The sequence below is a fragment of the Coturnix japonica genome, chromosome 9, assembly GCF_054131305.1.
Source record: "Coturnix japonica strain WE chromosome 9, WE-NBRP24, whole genome shotgun sequence".
Lineage (NCBI taxonomy): Eukaryota > Metazoa > Chordata > Aves > Galliformes > Phasianidae > Coturnix > Coturnix japonica.
In genome coordinates, this window is record NC_140671.1 from 246,808 (window position 1) to 265,284 (window position 18,477).

Consider the following 18,477-nt stretch of genomic DNA (forward strand, 5'->3'; position numbering starts at 1 on the left):
CTAGAATAAGGCCTCCAACCTTCTCTTTCTCTCTCCCCCACCCCTTGTCACACACTGACTTCTGCCAAACAATTTGCCACTGACCCGACCACATGCCATACGATACCAAGTGCTTCAAGCATCTTGCAATACTTATTACTGTCTACACATCCACAAGCCATTCTGCCCAGCAACATATGTGAATACTAGCATCAGCTACATCTTTATGCAGTAAAGATTGAGAGCTCACATAGGTCCTTGGAAGAAGCCTTTCCAACAAACACTGAAAAATCACCCCTTTTATGCATGTGCATCTCATCTGCATTTCACGTAATTAGGAAGCATCACTTAAGAAAAACCCAGAGCATCAGACTCTGCCATTCCTCCTGCTTGCACCCCTCCAGCCACATGAGTCTGCTATGATTAAGTGATGCATTTTAGATGCAAAAGAACGAACCACTGATGTAGGGCTTCCTTACCCGTGTTAGAGTGGAAAGTAACAAATGCAAGAGGTTGCTTGTTTCTAATGCTGATCTCTTCCAGAGTTTAAATATGTCAGTAGCAGGTGGCAAGTTTGAAGAACCATCCCCTCCCCTCCATTTTTTTTTCTTCCCCCCCTAAGTAAATACAACAAAGGGCACAGAATTGACCTGATGGGTCAACCATCAGAAGTTAAACTGATTTAAATAATTAGACCTACTATGTCAGGCACCACTGCAAATAATTGCTCCCACAGCTTTTAGGATTAGATTGCTATTGAATAGGTGCAAAAAGGAAGCCACTTGCAGTTGTAGGAATAAGTCAGTTTTCTTTCTATATGTCATTTTCTCCACGTATATTTCTTGTTAAATCCTATGGAGCAATTTACAGCTTTCTCTTCAAAGCTGCTGTAGCATATACAATGGTTCTGAGTCATAAAAAAATAGTAATAAGTCATCTTGAAATACTGATGCTTATACACTGTATTTATCAAGCACAGCGAACATCTGCTCATGGTTCTGACATTTTCCAATGAAAGTTACTATTGCGTATTGTTTTCCCCTTTAATTTGTGGAAAAACATGGAAGCCATTCAAATATAAACAGCATTCCACAACAAATTTAAACCAGAGTTGGTCAAAGGACGGTTTATTACCAGAATGCACTTTCGATGATGATCTTACTGCTCTCAGGTTTATTCTAACTACACAACAGACAGGGACATTTCGGCGGCCGCCTGCTCAGACGCTCGCTGCCGAACATCATTCATTCACGCTATGGACAGGCGCACACTCTCGCCCAGCTCGCGGCTACCGACCCCGCAGTCGCCTCTTCCCGGCACATGGCACCGAGTTCGCGGCGGGTTCCGCAGGGCGGGCAGCGGGCACGGAGCGGCGGCGGGGCCGGGCGCAGCGCAGCTGGCGGCCGCGATAACGGGCGCGAGGGGGGGACGTGCCGAGAGCCGCCCGCCCACCGCCGTGCCCGCTTCCACCTGGGCCGCGGCCGAGCAGAAGTCAATAATTCACTTCTCCCGCCCTATACAAAAGGGGCCGGGAGCAGGCAGGGGGCTGCGGGCACCGCGGGGCTTCCCGAGTCACCCCCCACACCCTCCGACTTTGCTTTCCTTTTACATGCAGGCAGACAAACAAAAAGCCGAGCTGGCACCGCCGGGAGATGCGGAGCGCGGCCGGGTACGCTCCGCTCTTGCACGGGATCGGGCAGCCCGCCCGGCTCTTACACTACAGCGGTACGCGCTTCGCAGCGATATTGCCAGCCTGCACGCAGAGCATTCGCTATTGAACATCTCTACGTTACAGATATTTGTCTCTGGAGCGGGGCGGACAGCGCTGCTCCGGCATGGCGGGGCCGAGGCCATGCATTTCCTCCGGGGGCACAAAGCCGGGGGCAGGGTCCTGCCAGCCCCTTGCCGCGGGAGGATGCGCGCTGCCGCCTCCGAGCGCTGAGCCCAGACCGAGCTCTAACAAAAGCCGGAGAGCCGCGGGCAGGGCGAAAGGAGCCGGCGGCTCCGTCATCCCAAAGGGCCGAGGGGGACAAGAGGGAGCCGGGGCAAAAGTTCACCGCGGTCCCCGTTGGGGTGCCCGGTGGGGCAGGGGCTGGCGGTGTGCCCGGGGGCTGCCGGCCTGGCTCGGCGCCTCAGAGCCCCGCGGAGGGACAGAGGAGGGGGAAGGGGGCGATGCGAGTCCCGGGAGCCCCTTCCCTGCCCTCTCCTCCACAATACGGCCGGATCCCCGGCGCAAACACGCCCCCCAGCACTCCGAGGCTCCGCTCCCACCCTTCGGAAGGAAAAAAAATAGAAAAATTACGGCTCACTTGCAGAGGGTGAATGGAGATGGAGAGACGGCTGCTCCGGAGCTGCCTCTCGCTCCCACGCCGGCCGGCCCCGGCGGGCAGCAGCTGCGGCCCCCGCCCCGAGCCCGGCACCGCGAGGAAGGGGCAGCGCACGCCCGTGTGCGCGCACACAGACACAGCAATATCACGACAGGAGGGGGAAAGTTTCCAGCCGCTGCAGCCGAATTGCCCGCATTTACAACCCCCAGAACCGCACGGAGTCAGAGGCACCGCACGCACGACCCGGCCCCAAAAGCAACGGGGCAGCGCGAGGGGAAGGGGCCCCGGGGCACGGAGAGAGGGCGAGGGGAGAGCAAAAATCCACGTATCCCATTTTGCTTTCCCCGGGAATGCCGCCGGGGCAGGGCACGGCTACCGCAGAGCAGGGAGGCGAGGGGCCACCACGGCGGCTCTCCCGAGCGGCCCCGTGAAGATGGGCAAATAAACAGGGCTGCAAATAAAGAGCGGGCAGAAGGGCTGGGCTGCAGCGAGACCCGCAGCGCCCGAGCAGGACGCGCGGCCCATCGCCCCCCCCCGCCCCGCGTTACCTTCTTAGTGCATCTGGAGCAGCGGCTCTGCTTCCCCTGCTCCTCTCCTGTCCTCTCGGTTTATACCAGCCTGTTCCTCATCTCACAGCCTTCCTCCCAGCGCCATCTTGCAAGCTTGTGACGTTGGGAGCCGCTCACCCCTGACCCACATTTGAATAGAAGCCAAAATGAAAAAAAGAAGAGGAGAGAGAGAGAGGGGAGAGAGAGAAAGAGGGGGAAGAAGAAAAAGAAAGAGCGGAATGAGGAGAGGCGGGGAAAGCAGCAAAGTAAGTGCTGTGCCAGTGTGGAGCAGCATCGGCTCCCGCTCCCTTGCCAGCTAGTTTAATAATAAGCAATTTCCTGCTTTTGCGATAAATGTTGCCGCGGTGGGAGCGGGCTGTTCCCAACGAGTGACACGGGCTCCCCCACCCCGAGCCGCCCCTTCCCTGCACCCACAGCACGCAGCGCGCCCAGACCACCGGCACCAACAGCCCCGCTGAGCTTTTGAGTGATGAAAAACGCGTTTGTGAGGATTATCTCCCCCATCACCGATGAGGTCTCAAGTGCGCGTTAAGGGACATTGTATAAACTGTACATACATTGGAACATTAAATGAGCTTCATACACAAATCAAGAAAACACTTTCGTGTATAACGCAATTTGCATATTGGCTTTTTATCACTCCTGTCTGTTAAGCACTGACAGTGCACTCTGTGCCATCCATGGCGCAGGTGAAGACACGGCCTTTACGCTTACAGGGTCAGTAGAAATCTGAAGTTTTGTTTTGTGTTGGCTTTTTTAAATGCACCTATTGGAAGTATGTTGAGGGAAAACGCTATTTGAGTTTTGCATCCCTCCTCCTGCAAAGACATTCGAACACACTTAACTTTAAGCGCATCAGTAATCACACTGAGCAAGCAGGGGCTATTCAGATTCCTGCACGAATCATGTGCAGAGCTGGCCAGATCAAGCTGCTATTTGGTAAAATGCAAAGTTATCTGAGATCGTTTTTATTTTACTGACCATTTCTACAAAGTACATCTGTGCAGAAATCTGAACTGTATCTTCATTCTGCTTCTTCCTGGCAGTGTCATAAAGACAGTAGCCAGTTCATCGGCAGTTACGGTAGCAATGAATGTAAACATTTTTATTGTAATTACGTGGAGTTCTTCCTTTGTCCCGTGTAAAAATCACTGTGTTGGCTGCAAGCTAATAGCTCATAGCTCATCTCTTCTGTGCCATCACTGCGACCCTGTGACCAAAACTCTCTGTAGCCCAAGAAAGGTGATTAATTAGTGAGGTGATCCTAGCATTTAACACATCCCTAAGAATTCCCTAATAGCTTCAACACCAGCAACTCTCAGCCACTTTCTGTGCAGATCTCTGCACCCTGCATGCACTTTAGCTGTGTTCCAATAGAAAAGGTATTTGCTGGTTGAGTTGCTCTTCCAGAGTTCAAAGTTGCTCTTTTTTTTTTGCTTTTTTTTTTTTTTTTTTTTTTTGCTTTTTTTCAGAAGATGGTTTCTCCAGCCTTACCAAATGGGCTCGAGGAGCAAATAAAGATAAGGCAGATCACAACAGCTGTATCAGAAAGGTCTGGACTACTGGTTTGTTCACAGTACTCCCAATAAAGAGAAGAATACTTTAACAGTGCTGAGAACAGCAAACCTGACTGTCAGCACAAGACCCAGTGAAGTAGATAAGGAAAAATTCAAGACTCTTTCCCCACCAGGAAAGTTAATTTAAGATTGGTGGTGCTGCTTCCAGCTGTGTTTTAAAGCTAAGTAGCCTTGCAAATAGCCATGGAGGTGTAGGAAGCCATTTGCTTCATGCTGCGTGAGAGGAATGGGTAAGCAAATACACAGAAGTCCTTGTGCTATGTTATCTAAACAGGGGAAAATGCATCCTGGAGTTATTTCAGGCAGGTTTAGGCAGTTGGGTTTAGAAGGACCTGCTTTCGTAAATCTCTGTGTGTCATTTCAAGACCTCAACAAAGCACCCGCCTGCCCTCAGTCTTCCTTCCTTCCTTCCATGGAAGCTCACCGCCCCAGGAACAGAGTCAGCAGAACAGCCTGTGTGCCTCTGCCAGTTCACAGGCACACGTCTTAGTTCAAACCCACTTTGATCAGACATTGGAACTGAGGTGCCAGGCTTTGTACAGGAATGGCTTAATGCACAGGTGTCTCAGTCTGTCTGCCAACTTTGCTATACAGATTATAACCTCTGAGGGTGAACAGAGTGCTAAGGTGGGAAGATGAGGAGAAACATCCTAAAAAAAAAAAAAAAAAAAAAAAAAAAAAGCAAAACAAAAAACAAAAAAAAACAAGCAAGCAGAAATTAGGTGTCTGGCACCTGGAAATGATATGGTAGGATGTAACACTGTGTTCAGTTTCATGTATGCATGATAATTATAAGGCTGAAAAAGAATTAATCAGAAAGCTAGACCTGGAGTTGTCACTGGAAGCACGGACATCTGGGGAGAATCTGATGAGCCAAGGAGGAGCATAACCACACCTACCTGGAAAACATCTACAGGCATGCAAGGGAGATACCATGATACCTGCAGTGTCTCCAAGCAACCTCAGCCAGGGAGCAGCCATCCAAACAGAGGGTACACCCTCAGCTTCCAAGAAATCACACCTGTGTGGGCACACCTGGTGCTGGGTGAGACCTGTGCCCGTGGATGTGAGGAGCGGGTGTGCTGCTGTGTAAAAGACCAGGCTGAAGGAAGGGGGTGGCACACAAAGTGTAGCCAGGATGTATTGAGACATGGATACTTTGAAGAAAGGCACTTCTGTTTCCATCTGTGCTTAACTTGGTTTCCAAATTTGGCTTGATCGTGTTATTTTTTGACATTCACTTTGGAAGGGGCACAGTGGGGATGCAGCAGTTGTGCTGGGTGCAAATAGTAACAAAAGCTCCAGCTTCCTCCCCAGTGCATTTGGTGGACACATCTTCGTGTACCATCTTCGTGTATCAGCCCTCAGTATCTTTTCAGAAATAGCTTTTTAATGCTGCTTTCAGGCAGAAAAGTTTAATTACACTTCACCTGCCTTCCCAGAGTTACCGTTGGGAAAACAGAAACCCAGAGGAATTTTAGGGTTCAGCTTGTTTTTAGTTGTTTTTTATGAACAGGTGAATTCAGAAGTGCCTCTGGTCCTCTGTCGCTATCGAATAGCAAGTTGATACTCCTCATAACATAAGAGGAGACATGAGCAGAACTGTGAGTGTCAAGTCAGTGTTGTGAATGAGGAATTAAGTAATCTGAGCGAAGAAAATGCCTTTACAGAAGGTAAATAGAATAACGAGCAAAGGGTGGCCATGTGCCCCGACGGCTCTTCAGTGCCACCTGCCTTCGGGCCGGCGCTGGTGGATGGCCAGTGCCACCAGCAGGCAGAGCGGCGGTTTACAGAGGGAGCTGCCGGGTGAAGGTGGGCGGAGAGCAGGGAGCGAAAAGGGAGAAACCGCGATTCGAGGAACTCGGCAAAACTCAGGGCAGAGAACGGCAGCGGTCCGTGTCTGAAAGCAAAGTGAAGGTGAGGGCCGGCCGGTCTGGTTTTCCTAATGTAAAAGGGGTTTTGTTCCAACGATAAAGCGAGTTTCCTAGCAGTGGTTTGCAGTTGTCGCCTCTGCAGTGGGGTAGTCCTGAAAATGTGAAGCACCAGGCATCAGATAAGAGCAAAACCAGGCATCCTTTGAGGCGTTTCAGTGATCCAAGTGAAGCCTTGGAATTCTGCTTGAATAGGAACAAAGCAATTGGTGCAGCTCATGAGATGAAGTTATTTTGCTCCATCTCTGCAGTTTGACCTGTGTCTGAACGATCTTTTCCAACATGCTTCAGAGTGTCAGTAGAGGAGACCAAAATTTTATGCTGATGCGTTTTGAAGGTAGAATCATAGAATCCTTAGAGTTGGAAGGGACCTCTGAAGGCCATCTAGTCCAACTGCCCTGCAATGCACAGGGATACCACAGACCTTCTGTTTCATAGCGGCAGATGTGCCTATGTCTGAATATACTGTCTGCAGGAAAGCCTCCGTGCAGCGCTTGATGTGATTCCCCCACTGTTTTCTGTGGTCTCTTGGCTGCAGATGGTGGATGGACACAGAGAATATTACATTCTGACCTATCTATAGTGATACTTTAATTCCTCATACCACCTTCTGTCATTACTAATTCAAAACTTGATAGTACACAAATTCTGCAACGAGTCTTTCCACCATTTAATTCTAATGCAGCTGAAGATCAAACTGCAGCCTTTTAGGAAGCTTACAGGTAATCAAGGAAAGTTAGGATCTGTAAATGTAATCTGAAACCTCAGTGTCAAAAATAACACAAAGATCCCCAGAGCAGAGTAAGAGCAATGCTGAGACTTGTCATAGATTCAGCTGAGCTCTGAACTGCATTTTAAAGGTTCTTTTCAGAATCCCAGGTTAGAAACTCAGTAACAAACCAAACCAAACCAACACAAAATACCCACAGCACGGAAGTTAACGCAGTGAATAAAGCGGCTGGTGATGTAGTGCCTGTACAATTTACTGTTTGGTTCGCTTCTGCTTCTGCTGTATTTTTAGTGATAGAAAGTTTTAATTTTCTTGAAAGAGAAGGAACATACAACATTTTTATTGCTACACGCTGGAGCTCTTTGCCAGGCACTCTGGCATACACAGGGCTGATGCAAGGTTTTTTTTGCAACTCTAATCAGATAAAAACACTGCTTCCATAATAACAAGGTCTTTGATTTCTGTTGGCCCATGAATTTCATTGCTAAATATGTTTGCTCTGTACCTACCTACAAAACATCTGTATTTAACTATGTCTCCCCGTTAGTTAATGTAACCCATGCAATCACATAACTTCACTGTGTTGTGGGAGAGAAGTAAAAACTGAGGATAACAGTAGAGGAACAAAAACATTGTGTGTATGTGTTTAGAACAGTGAGGTTTGGCAGTCAGTAACACTGAAATATGTGTCAAAAGGAAATTAAAAGAGAAAGGAAACATTTATTCAGACGTGAAAATAAACCGGGAACAAAAAATGAACTGGTGCTACTATGAAGTGTGTGAACAAGTAGAAGATGAAAGATATGAGGACTGCTCCAAAAGTAATGCCTCCTATTTCAAGATGCTGGCCCACAACATCAGAGGTGGCTGTTGGTGGCACAGCAGCAGGGGCTGAACCTTCCCACCAACGTCCTGTTATGTTTTGTTGCCATGTGACAGATGGCAGCAGAGGGGCACTGACAGAATGGTGTCTGACGTGGGAGTGTGGATGGAGGGAAGGTGTGGAACTGAATTCCTCCATGCAGAAAAAATGGCACCTGCTGATATTCATCGATGCCCAGCAGTGTCTGTGAGCTCAGTGAGGGGTGGGTGGTGCATTTCAGCCGTAGTGGCAGTGGGTCACCTCTGCTGCTGCAGATTGTTATGAGTGCAGCGTGCAGGATTTTGTTCATCGCTGGCAAAAATGCATATGTAATGGTGGTGACTGCTGAAAAAGAGTGTCTTGTAGCAGAGAATATGCTCTATTAAGTAATGTTAATGTGCTCTTTATATCTGTAGTCGTTTCAATGGAAATAAATAGGAGGCATTGCTTTTGGAGTGACCTACATCATTTTTGCCCCCACGCAGTTTAGCCATAGCTTTTAAGGGGTAACACAGTAACACAGCCCTCTCCAGCAGCACGAATCTGTCTGCAAAAAGAAAGTCACATCAGAACTGTCTTGGAGTAGCTTGTCAGTGTGAGCTCCCCCACCTGGCACTGCCTCCTGTAACACAGGAACCCAGGAAGGCTCCAGGTTTGGTCAGTTCACTGCACTGGCTCTAATTAAAGTGGTGGAGAAGATAATCACAAGAAGGGCAAAAAAAACGTTAATTTTCATATAAAGTGGAGAGCAGAAAATCAGGACTTGTAGCCCATCTGAAGGTTGTTCCTTAAAGCCAAAGGACATGCAAATACACCTTTCACTGTTTATGTTACACTGTAGAAATTACATGTACCAGACAACAAGGATGTTACCTGTGCTCGTCAATTACAGGTTGGTGCCATCTCCATCATTGCATGCGCACACATGGATGTATATAAACCATACACTGGTGGACCCACGTGTGGTGTCTGCACACATCACCATGCATGCAGGGGGTACAGTCCCCGTGGGGTGCTGCTGCCTGCCCTGCTCTCCTGTTTGCAAACAGATAAAGGCTGGCATGGAGGGGCCTGTGGGCAGCTTGGCAGCACTCTGTAGCTACCTGGTATCAAAGGTCACTGAGCACTACAAAATAAATATGTTGCAGTGCCAGCAGGGTGCTGGGGAGTGCAGGTTTTTCTGTTTCTCTGCCACCAGAGAGACTTTTTTTTTACTTTGGCATCGGTCTGGACTGTACTTACTGTGATTTTTCATGTAGTAATGTTCATTCTGTTACTTTTGTTTTTCTGATGAAAAAGCAAGAATGGGATAAAATATTAAAGCAAGAAAATTAATGTTTTTTAAATGGGATGATAACCTGTTAAAAACACGTGTGTCTGTACTGCTGTTGCCGCTTTAAAGGAATGGCCATATTTTGTTCTTAATTAAGAATTAAAGGGTTTATATGCACACGTCTACAGCAGAGACCCCCGGGTGATTCCAAGATGAGGGTAAGCTGTAGGGTTTTTCTCATCCAGTTGGGTTGAAATTGCTCACCACTTGAATAGCATCTGCAACAGCGTAAGTCACAGAAGCAATTTTTCTTTTGTAAGAAGATGAAAAAGAAATAAAAAAGGAGTCAAAGAGTAAGCAGGCTGAATGGGCCATTAGCACCAAACTCCAAAGATGTAGAACTCAAATAGGATAGAAGGGCCCCATAAATTTTTACAACTCCTTGGAGATAAACACCGTGATTATTAAAACACGAAACCTTGCTTTTCTAAATGCTTAAAAGATTAATATAGAAATGTCATGATGTGGCTGCTGGAGGGATTATCCTTAATGGGAATGTTAGAAGTTATTTTAATGTAAAGCAAACACAGCCACTGAGGAAAGATCAAAAGTAGAGCAAATTCAGGGCACTTAGTTTCAGGAAAATGAAGTTTGTCAAGAAACTATTTCTACTTCGTTAATTAGAACAAGCGGATTCTCCATAAATACTGCATATATGTGGCATAGAAAGTGATGACCTCATCTAATTAGTCATTACCTAATCCAATCACTAGCACAGCACCAAAGCTTAGGTCTCTTTTATGAAAACTTTTGTTCTCTTTCTGGCTTGAGAAAAAAAGTGTGTTTCTGTGAAGCTGTGTCTGTGTCCCAGGATTGGACCATAATACTCGGCCGTGTGCGCAGGAAGGTGGTGAGGTGCAGTGCCAAATGCTCACTGAGTTTGTGGTCTTTTCCGTGGAAGACTAAATTCAGTGTTTTTTTGTTTTCTTTTCAATCCAGCATTGTTACTCTTTGATGTAAACTCAACTCAGAGCAACATGCTGCTCTGGCCTCAGTGTGCACCTTTGAAGCCTAAAGGAAAACTTCAATGTTGCTAATTTAGAGCAAGGAACATACATAGAATTTCCTTTGCTGTCCGGAATAGCAGTTAATTGGCCTCCTGTCCCTGTCTGGTCCCTGCTGTAGTTGGACACCTGAGTCTGTGGCGCCCTCAGTTCGCAGTGTGAGCCTATCAGCTCCAGAAGCACTAATTGATTTACAGATTGTGCTGCCGTCAACCTGGGTTTTTTTCCACCAGCACGAAGCACAAAACCACAGCACACCACGCAGCGCTCCTCACACATTGCTGTCCTTGTTTCCCTGTGAAGGGCTCGGCCGTACGGAACACAGGTTCTTTTCACACTCGGATCTCAGAAGTTCCAGCATACCCGAGTCTGCCAATTTTTGTAAAAAAATCTTGCCTGGGGAGTAAGAAAATGCGAAATGACTCCAAGCAGTGCAGAAGTTCATTGATTCGGATGCACAGTGTCACACATGAAGCAAGATATTTCTTGCAAATAATTGCAAATATTTATAGGGGGGCTTTGTCCAGTTTCCCAAATCAGCTGCCTCTTTTTTAGCTTGCCTTATCCTGAGCATAGAAATAGATTCCACTGAAATTAATGCCATTTTTACCTGCTTGAAAACACAGAAGGAGCCTGTGACTTTTCTATTTCCAAAATAGCTCGTTTTCATAATTGACTTGATAGTAAGTTCCTTGAATGTTACAGCATTCAGTGCATGAAGATACCCTGCAAGCCAGTACCTGTGCTTGGCAGCTGTGTTGCCCAACATCCTCCTCTTTGTGCAGCCTCAGCATCCATGGCAATGGCTCTTCCTGATTCTGGAGCAAAACAAGCTGTTCTTTATGTTGTGCTTCTTGATGTTGCTCAGGCAAATGAGTTAGTGTCAATATTCTTCATTTTTCTCCAGCATCTCCTGATTTTCTTAGGTCTCTGCAGATGTCAATCCATGCCAAGAGAGAGGTTTCTTTGCATCTGTCCAGTACCCAGAATCAGGAGCATCTGTGCTCATGTGGCATAGAGTAGTGGCTCTCCTCAAAGTCCCAGGAGGTGTAACTGGTGTAAAGTGGGACGGTCATTTGGGTAATCACATCTAACGTAGCATAAAGTAGAAAGTAACTTAATAGTGGAATCTAAAGCAATTGAGCTTTAACCACTTTCCATACAGGGATATGCAGTTTCTAGCATGGTAGAAAGGACTGACTCCACCTGCAGTAGTGCACTGTTTCTGCTGCATGTGTTCATGGAGGATTGCAGCCAGTTACAGGCAAAGAACAGCTTATAGTCAAAGCAAGGATGTGAGAGCAGCAACCAGGTAAAGTGATCCCTGAAATTCCCAGTTCTCTTGGCACACTGTGCAGATCTTGGCCATATCATCAGTCCTGGACTCATCAATCCATCAGGTAGATATTGGCTACACACCAGACTGGATGTGAAGGGATGTTTTAAGGAACTGCATGGAGGTGCCATTTCTCAGCAATCATGTGCACCCTGTGCACCACGTGCTGGAACTGAACCATGTGGAATGGGCATCGTTGCATTTGCACAGCTGTGACCTGGCAGTTTGATGTGCAGGAACGAGCACAGTGCTGTACTCTAAGTTCAGGAAGAGGACTTTCCCTGCAGGATCTGTACACAGCATGCAGGTAGCACCTGGCAATCGGGCATTTGCTGAAGAAGTGCACGCAGCAAGTGTGAAATGCATTTTATAAACAGTCTTTTACATTGAAGACATAACACACTGTGTGTGGATGCAGTTTCAGGCACAGTTCCATGCAAGGTCTTGTTTACCCTTTAAATGAGAGCATTCTTGAAAACCACTCTATCCCCATATGTGAGCAGGTTTCAGGTTTACATGGTAAGGTGGATGTCTGGAAACAAGGAGCAAATCAGTGACCTCTTGTGAGGCAACTGCCAAGAGCCCTGTGGAGAATACAAGCACAGCTAACCAGATACAGTGAGATATAACAGAGGAAGCCGCATGTAGATATGCAATGAGCGAGCTAGCAAACTGTAATACAGAGACCTTGGGATAGCTATGAAAAGGGAGAGGATTTCTCATTTTCTTTCTCACACATTTTCATCAAGAAATGAAGGGGCACAAGTAGGAGTCTGAGTAGCCCAGGGGAGAAGCGAGCTGGACCAAAAATGACATCCAGAGCTTGCAATCTGCTCCCATGCCCGTGTCAGTACCACAGCGGCACAGCAGCAGAGCCGGAACAGAGAAGGGGCAGCACAGCAGCACAGCCATCTCCTGACATCTTGTGGCTCTGCTGCAGAGTACAGCAGCCCCTTCCCCCCGCAGCCTCAGGCGGGGTGTCAGCTGGAGCTGACCTTGGCATTAACCGCAAGCCCTGGAGATCCGTATATATAGCCACATTACTCTCACAAATGCAAGGCCACTTCTTTTTACCTCCTGTGCAAGAATGAATGCATTGCGAGGGAGCCTGTGTTTTCACAAGTGCTTGTGTGTGAGGCTCACAGTGATTTACAGCAGAGGAACATGAATTAGCATTACGCACAGATAAACATAAACTAAATCCCTGATCCTGCATTGGTTATCCCCCCTGTAGCAGGTGGAACAAAACCCAGATCCAAGCCCAGGTTTGCTGTCATCTCTCCCAGCCCCACATGCTCACCAGTGCTCAGATCCATGCCTGCTTTTAGTGCAGAGACTGTCTTTGAATCTTTGCTGGAGAATCACTGTTTTCAGCAGCAGCTCTCACTGTGTATGATCTCCAGGGAAAGGACGGGAATTTTGTGTATTCCATAAGATATATTTATTTTTCACATAGATTTTCTTTTTTGAAAAATGTGGCTGCTAGGAATATTAAGTGCACATGCATACACACATCCATGCAGCGCAGCCCAGCCTCCGTCATCTGAAAAGCATTGTCTGTTCTTGAAATACTCATGAAGAGTCTTTTGTCTCCTCCTCTAAGTACCTGTGGCTGACTCTGGACTTAACCTTCATTAGTTTCAGAAAAAGGTGAACCACAGAGAATTTTATAAGCAGAAATCAAGTTGTTTTCTGGACGTTGGGCCCTGTCAAATCTCCTCCAGTTCCTCATCATACCAGGCTCTTGCTCTGGCTGGAATCACTGTGTCGGGGCAGAAGACACCAGGGATGGAGCTGGAGCTTTCAAGTGCCACCCACCAGAGATTGGTGGAAAGAAGTGAGCAGACTTTGCTGCCGGAAAGACAGAGGAAGGAGATGGAGCCATCTGGCTGGGAAGCCCTTCAGGGAGCTGAAAGGTCATTTTCCTTTGTGTTTGTGGAGTCCCATTAGACCTGCACCTCAGGGAAGCAGGCATCCTGCTTTGCTTACCACAGCAACCTTCTGCTTTACCATATACACATCTGCAGATGTACAGATACACCTATCTGCAACAAAGCCCATCTTGGGAAATTCAAGGTATTAAAAAAATTCAGCTTCTGAATAAGTGTGGAATGGATCAAGTGGCACTAAAACATGAGAGATTTCCCCCAATCCTCATTATTTTTTTCAGTGCACGAAGGGCTTGTAATTTAAGATAAATACCAAACAAAGAACAAAAGACTTCCTTGCTCTTCACACGACTTTGAATTTGTCGTGGTCTCAACTGAAAATAGAAGTGGTTCTGATGTGCAGGGGCTCTATTCTTTAATGAAACTTGCACTGCATCTTGTAAGATAAGTTAGTTTTCCCTGGATATGTGTTACCAAAATTATGGCTAAGGTTCTCATAGCAGTGACTACAGGACACATGCACCATTTCCAGTACAGCTCTTTCAGCCCCTTTGTTAAAGTCTACTGCTGGTACACAATTGACTGGTTGTGGCTTGTGGCTGCTCTGTGAAGAGAAGTTATAAGCTGAAAGTGATACCAAGTGTTACACAATGGGGAAACAAGTCACAAAATAGAAGGTATCAAAACCTAAAAAATCCCCTTTTAAATCTCTATAATTAATATGTTCACATGTAACGCATACACCCAGATGCACACACATACACAAACATTTTTCCTTCAGCGGAAGAGAATCAATTTTGGAAAACAGAATAGATCCAATGCAACATTTTGCTGCTGAAAACCGAAGTCATCTGTTCCTCTTGAGTGCTAACTGAGGAAGGCAGCTGCAATCTGAGCTTCTCTGCCTGGCCAGCTGGTTGCTTAATGCAGCAAAAAGGAGGAGGAGGTGGGTTACCCCTCTGGTTGGTCTCAGGAGTGGTCAGTGGAGCTTTGAAATGACATGGGCTATGGTTCACAGAAACTGCTGGGCTAACATTATCATTACTACAGATTTTGTTAAGACTGAGCGTTGGCTGGAAGCTCAGCTCCAGTTCCATACCTGTACAGGAAGAAATGCATCACTTTCTGTACTTTCCATTTGTTTCTCTCAGTTGCCTTCGAATGATCATTACTGTCAACATGCTGTGAGTGGTACTCATTTACACAGACCAGGAGTATAGGATCAGGGTTAGGAACTGGGAGCACCAAGCAGGCTGGGTACAACTCCTTATAGCTCCGGAGTGTGTTTAGAGGATTTCCTGCTCTTGATGTGTAAAAGGGAGAGAAGCGTTAACCTTGCTTCAGCAGCTGCATGCAGGGAACTGGCACAATGGCATGTGTAGGGGGCTCATGTGAATGAGTAACAAGAAAGAGATGGGGGGTGGGGAGGGGAAATGTGATTTATATCTATTTCATTATTTTCAGTGACAAAAAAGTGGGCTGCAGCTGGATTTCTGGGTGGCGCAGCCCATGGACTGCCCTGCACGGTACCTGCGGGGGCTGAGCCTCTCATAGCAGCACACAGGAACAGCAGTCACACGCTGTGTGACCTATCTGCCACTGCTCTGAACTGGCCCTGGTGGTTTCTGTTTGCATCATTTCCTGCACCCAGACTTTATGATTTCCAAACCGCAGTGTAGAAGCTGTGTGGCTCTTAACCAGCCATGTGGAAAGGCAGTGTGGAGTACACACATGCAGCGTGTCTGGAAGCACAGCCATATCTTTCTCCAAAGAATCTGTTTAGGTTACACAAAAGGAATAGGCAGAAACTCACGGGTTTTCCTTTGGTGGTTCTCCCTCTGTTCTGCTTGGCTTCTCAGCTTTCAATAGATCCCAAGGTCAGGCTGTTATTTGTTGCTAGGCCAAAGTGGCAGCCTCCCACCCTAACAATGCCACTATCTTCATATCATCACAGCTATGGGGGCCACATTGTGATGCTTTGGCAGTGTTGCTAGGGAGGTTGCTAGGTTAGATTGATGTCACTATGTGGGTTATAAATTGCCTTTACCCCGCTGGCCCTAACTTGCTCCCATAACACAATGATGTAGTAGATGGCATCGAAGTGTTCAGATGATGCATTGGAGCAGCATCTTCAGACCCTGAACCTGGCAGCAAACACATGGCGCATCTTGTCAACAAAGAAACCCGCTTGTAATCCAGAGAAGAAAATAATTGCTGAGGGTAGTACAACCAAAACAAAAACACAATCTTTCGTGTCCAGAAATTAACTAAACTCGAGTGAAAAATGACTGACCTGCACACATGCACCAAAACCAAGAATAAAACTTAGCACAAGCCGTGCACTCCCTGCTACTGAGAAAAGGGGAGTTTATAGAGGTGGAAGTGAGAGCTGGGAAAACGAGGGGAGCTGAACTGAGGAGTTCCAGCTTTGAGCAGTGCGTGTCAGAACCGCAACTCAACCAAAATACGCCACCAACGCCGTCATTAGGACCTTTGTTTATTCTGGCGCAGAAGTGCTGTGCCACAAAGCGAAATTATCTGCAGGCTTCTGGTTTGTGTCCCCAAGGGACATTTTTATCCTGCATGATGCACAGAAATACTAATGCCTGAAGAATCATTTAAATCATTTTTCAATGTAGTAATATATCAAAATTTAGAAATAGTCTGTTCTGTAGGATATTGATGCATTCGTATATGTGTGCATGTATGTGTGTGTGTGCCTTTCATTTCATCTGAGAATGAATTAAAAAAAAACCAGATAAACGTGTGTGCCCTTCAGAGCTGTTCCGGTTTAATAAGTAAATACATCATTAGGGAGTCTTTTCTTTATGCATGATATCGATATTCAGGGCTTTAGCTCCATACCTCTCATTAGTGCTAATGAAATTTATTTGGCTAAGTCCACACGCACTGTGTTGAATATACACATTAGTATGTTTGTAATTATTTTTTAAAGGCTGCCTTCATTTCAAGGCAGACCAGAACGCAGCTCCTGCAGTGCCATGTGTGTCCATAGGGTGTATACATATTTATAAACGTTTTCAAAATGCATATTATATTTTGCCAACAGAGCATAACATCTCTGCTGGGTGGAAACATATATTAAAGAAGGTAACAAAAATCCAGTGGAAATGTCTTTGAAAAAACAGTTAATACACATGAGCTACAGCTGCCTTTTAAAGATTAATTTCTTGTCCATCTTCAATGTGATTTTTATTATCAAAAGCCACTGGACCATGTTACAGAAAATCTTGCTGTGTAAATGCCTTTTGCACTTCTTGGGCCTGATCCTGTCACATAAAGCTCAGTGATTTTCCTTCCGGGCTGAACACCATTGCAAGCTCCAAACTGGACTTAGGCTGTCACAGGGTTAATGCCTGTCCTCCTTCATTGTCACTGTAGCAAGCAGTGCTCCTTGTGCATGTGTCCCTGCTGTTAAAAGAGGTACAAGATAGAGATCTGCACCTTTGCTTAAATGTGGCTTGTCATGCTATAAACACAAGCATGACTTTGTAAAGATAAGTCATATACATGGGTGCCAATATTTGCATAAATTAAACATGTAAAGGAGTCTGTAGTACTGGGATCATACTTTTAAACTGAGACCTTAATGAAGGTGCATGAGTTTGGACTGCATTGCTTATAATTTCTTTTGGTCGTTGATTTCCTCGAATACTTTAAAATTAAGTAAGGGCTCCCTTGGCAGTGCAGATACCTCGTTACTCCAGCTGGCTTTTCCCAAGACACTCAGAGTTTATCCCAGTGCCATACAGTACATAACGCTGCAAACACTGCAAATCCTGACCTGTCTGCCCTCCGACCTCCAAACAGCAAAGCCTCCAATAGGCAAAGGATTTGTAGAGTCCATTTTGGTGTGCAGTGTGTTCAAAGGTGACTGGAGATATTGATGGAAGCCTTTGTCTGGTGATATAGTGTCTGCATTAACACTGAAATTTGCATTTCTTGGAAAGTGTTAAAATTAATCCATAAACGTTGGGTGTTTTTTTTTAGTGTGCTCCTGGGGCTTTTTCATCTTTGCCAGAATTAAGTGCAAGGGGAATTTTTACAGCCGACTTGTAAATTCCTGACAAGAGGAGTTTATAATAGATGTGTTGACATAACCTCAGCTACAGTGACAACTGAAGCTGGATTGTTAGGAAAACAGCAAATAATTTTCTCACAGGACAGCAGGAGTTGGGCAGAGAACACGAGGCTGCTAAATAGTTTTTTTTTCCTGAGAATCCCCAGAGGCTGTTGTGTGAGACAGCATGTGAAATGAAGCTGAAGCGAATCGCAGAGCAGGAAGAAATGCTCTGGAATTTGTTCTTTTTCATGAAGGAGAAGGTGCACTTACCCACTTCTAAATGTTTTACCAGCCCCCCTCTGAGGTAATCGCGAGGAGCTGATAGCAAGTCAGTGCTTGCTTTGGCCTTAGCACTGGTTCCTGCCTTGCTTTGCCCTGCAGCAGCCAGGAGTGAATGGTGGCCCATGAGGAGGGAGCATCCCTTAGCCTGCTATGTCTGTGTCTCTTACAAGCTACTTCTGCACCACCACTGCTTGGTCTAAAAGAAAAGCATTGTAGCTGTGTGTGTACTGAGAGCAGAGACTTCTCCAGATGATGACAAATGAGAGCCATAGGGCTGGCAGAGTCCTTGAGAAGTTATCTAATCTGGCATCATCAATTTGTTTACAAGACTGCCCTGGTTTGTCAATGATTCCTGTTCCACTGCAGGGTGCCATCACAATGGTTTGAACGTAAAAGCAACCAACAATTGTATTTTACTTTTTACGCTGGAGAAAGACCAATGTTGAGCAGATGTTATAACACAAAATTAAAGTCACATCTCCTTGTTCATTAAGACAGGCATGAGTTCCTTTGTCCCGATCAGTTTCACCCTGACACCCTTTTTCTCTATAGATGCTTATGGGTGTTTCCTTGT

At 46.3% G+C, this 18,477-nt stretch overlaps 2 protein-coding genes across 10 annotated transcripts in view; one reads left to right on the forward strand and one right to left on the reverse strand.

Annotated features, from left to right (window-relative positions):
• Positions 1 to 2,986, reverse strand: part of HIC2 (HIC ZBTB transcriptional repressor 2) — a 118,232-nt gene extending 115,246 nt beyond the window's left edge. For 7 of the 9 annotated variants that reach the window (XR_001558443.3, XM_015877574.3, XM_085555445.1 and 4 more), the window contains exon 1: positions 2,855 to 2,986. The gene's annotated coding sequence lies outside the window, so the exon portion shown is untranslated. Of the gene's footprint in view, positions 1 to 2,288; positions 2,421 to 2,854 lie in introns of those variants that run through there. The other 2 variants (XM_085555440.1, XM_085555444.1) reach the window with 1 other exon arrangement.
• Positions 1,649 to 9,306, forward strand: LOC146759630 (uncharacterized). The gene is made up of 2 exons (XM_085555446.1): positions 1,649 to 3,120; positions 4,348 to 9,306. Exon 1 carries the CDS (start codon positions 1,815 to 1,817, stop codon positions 2,973 to 2,975), a length of 1,161 nt encoding a protein of 386 aa, XP_085411572.1. The 5' UTR covers positions 1,649 to 1,814; the 3' UTR covers positions 2,976 to 3,120; positions 4,348 to 9,306.
• Positions 9,307 to 18,477: the final 9,171 nt, after the last annotated feature.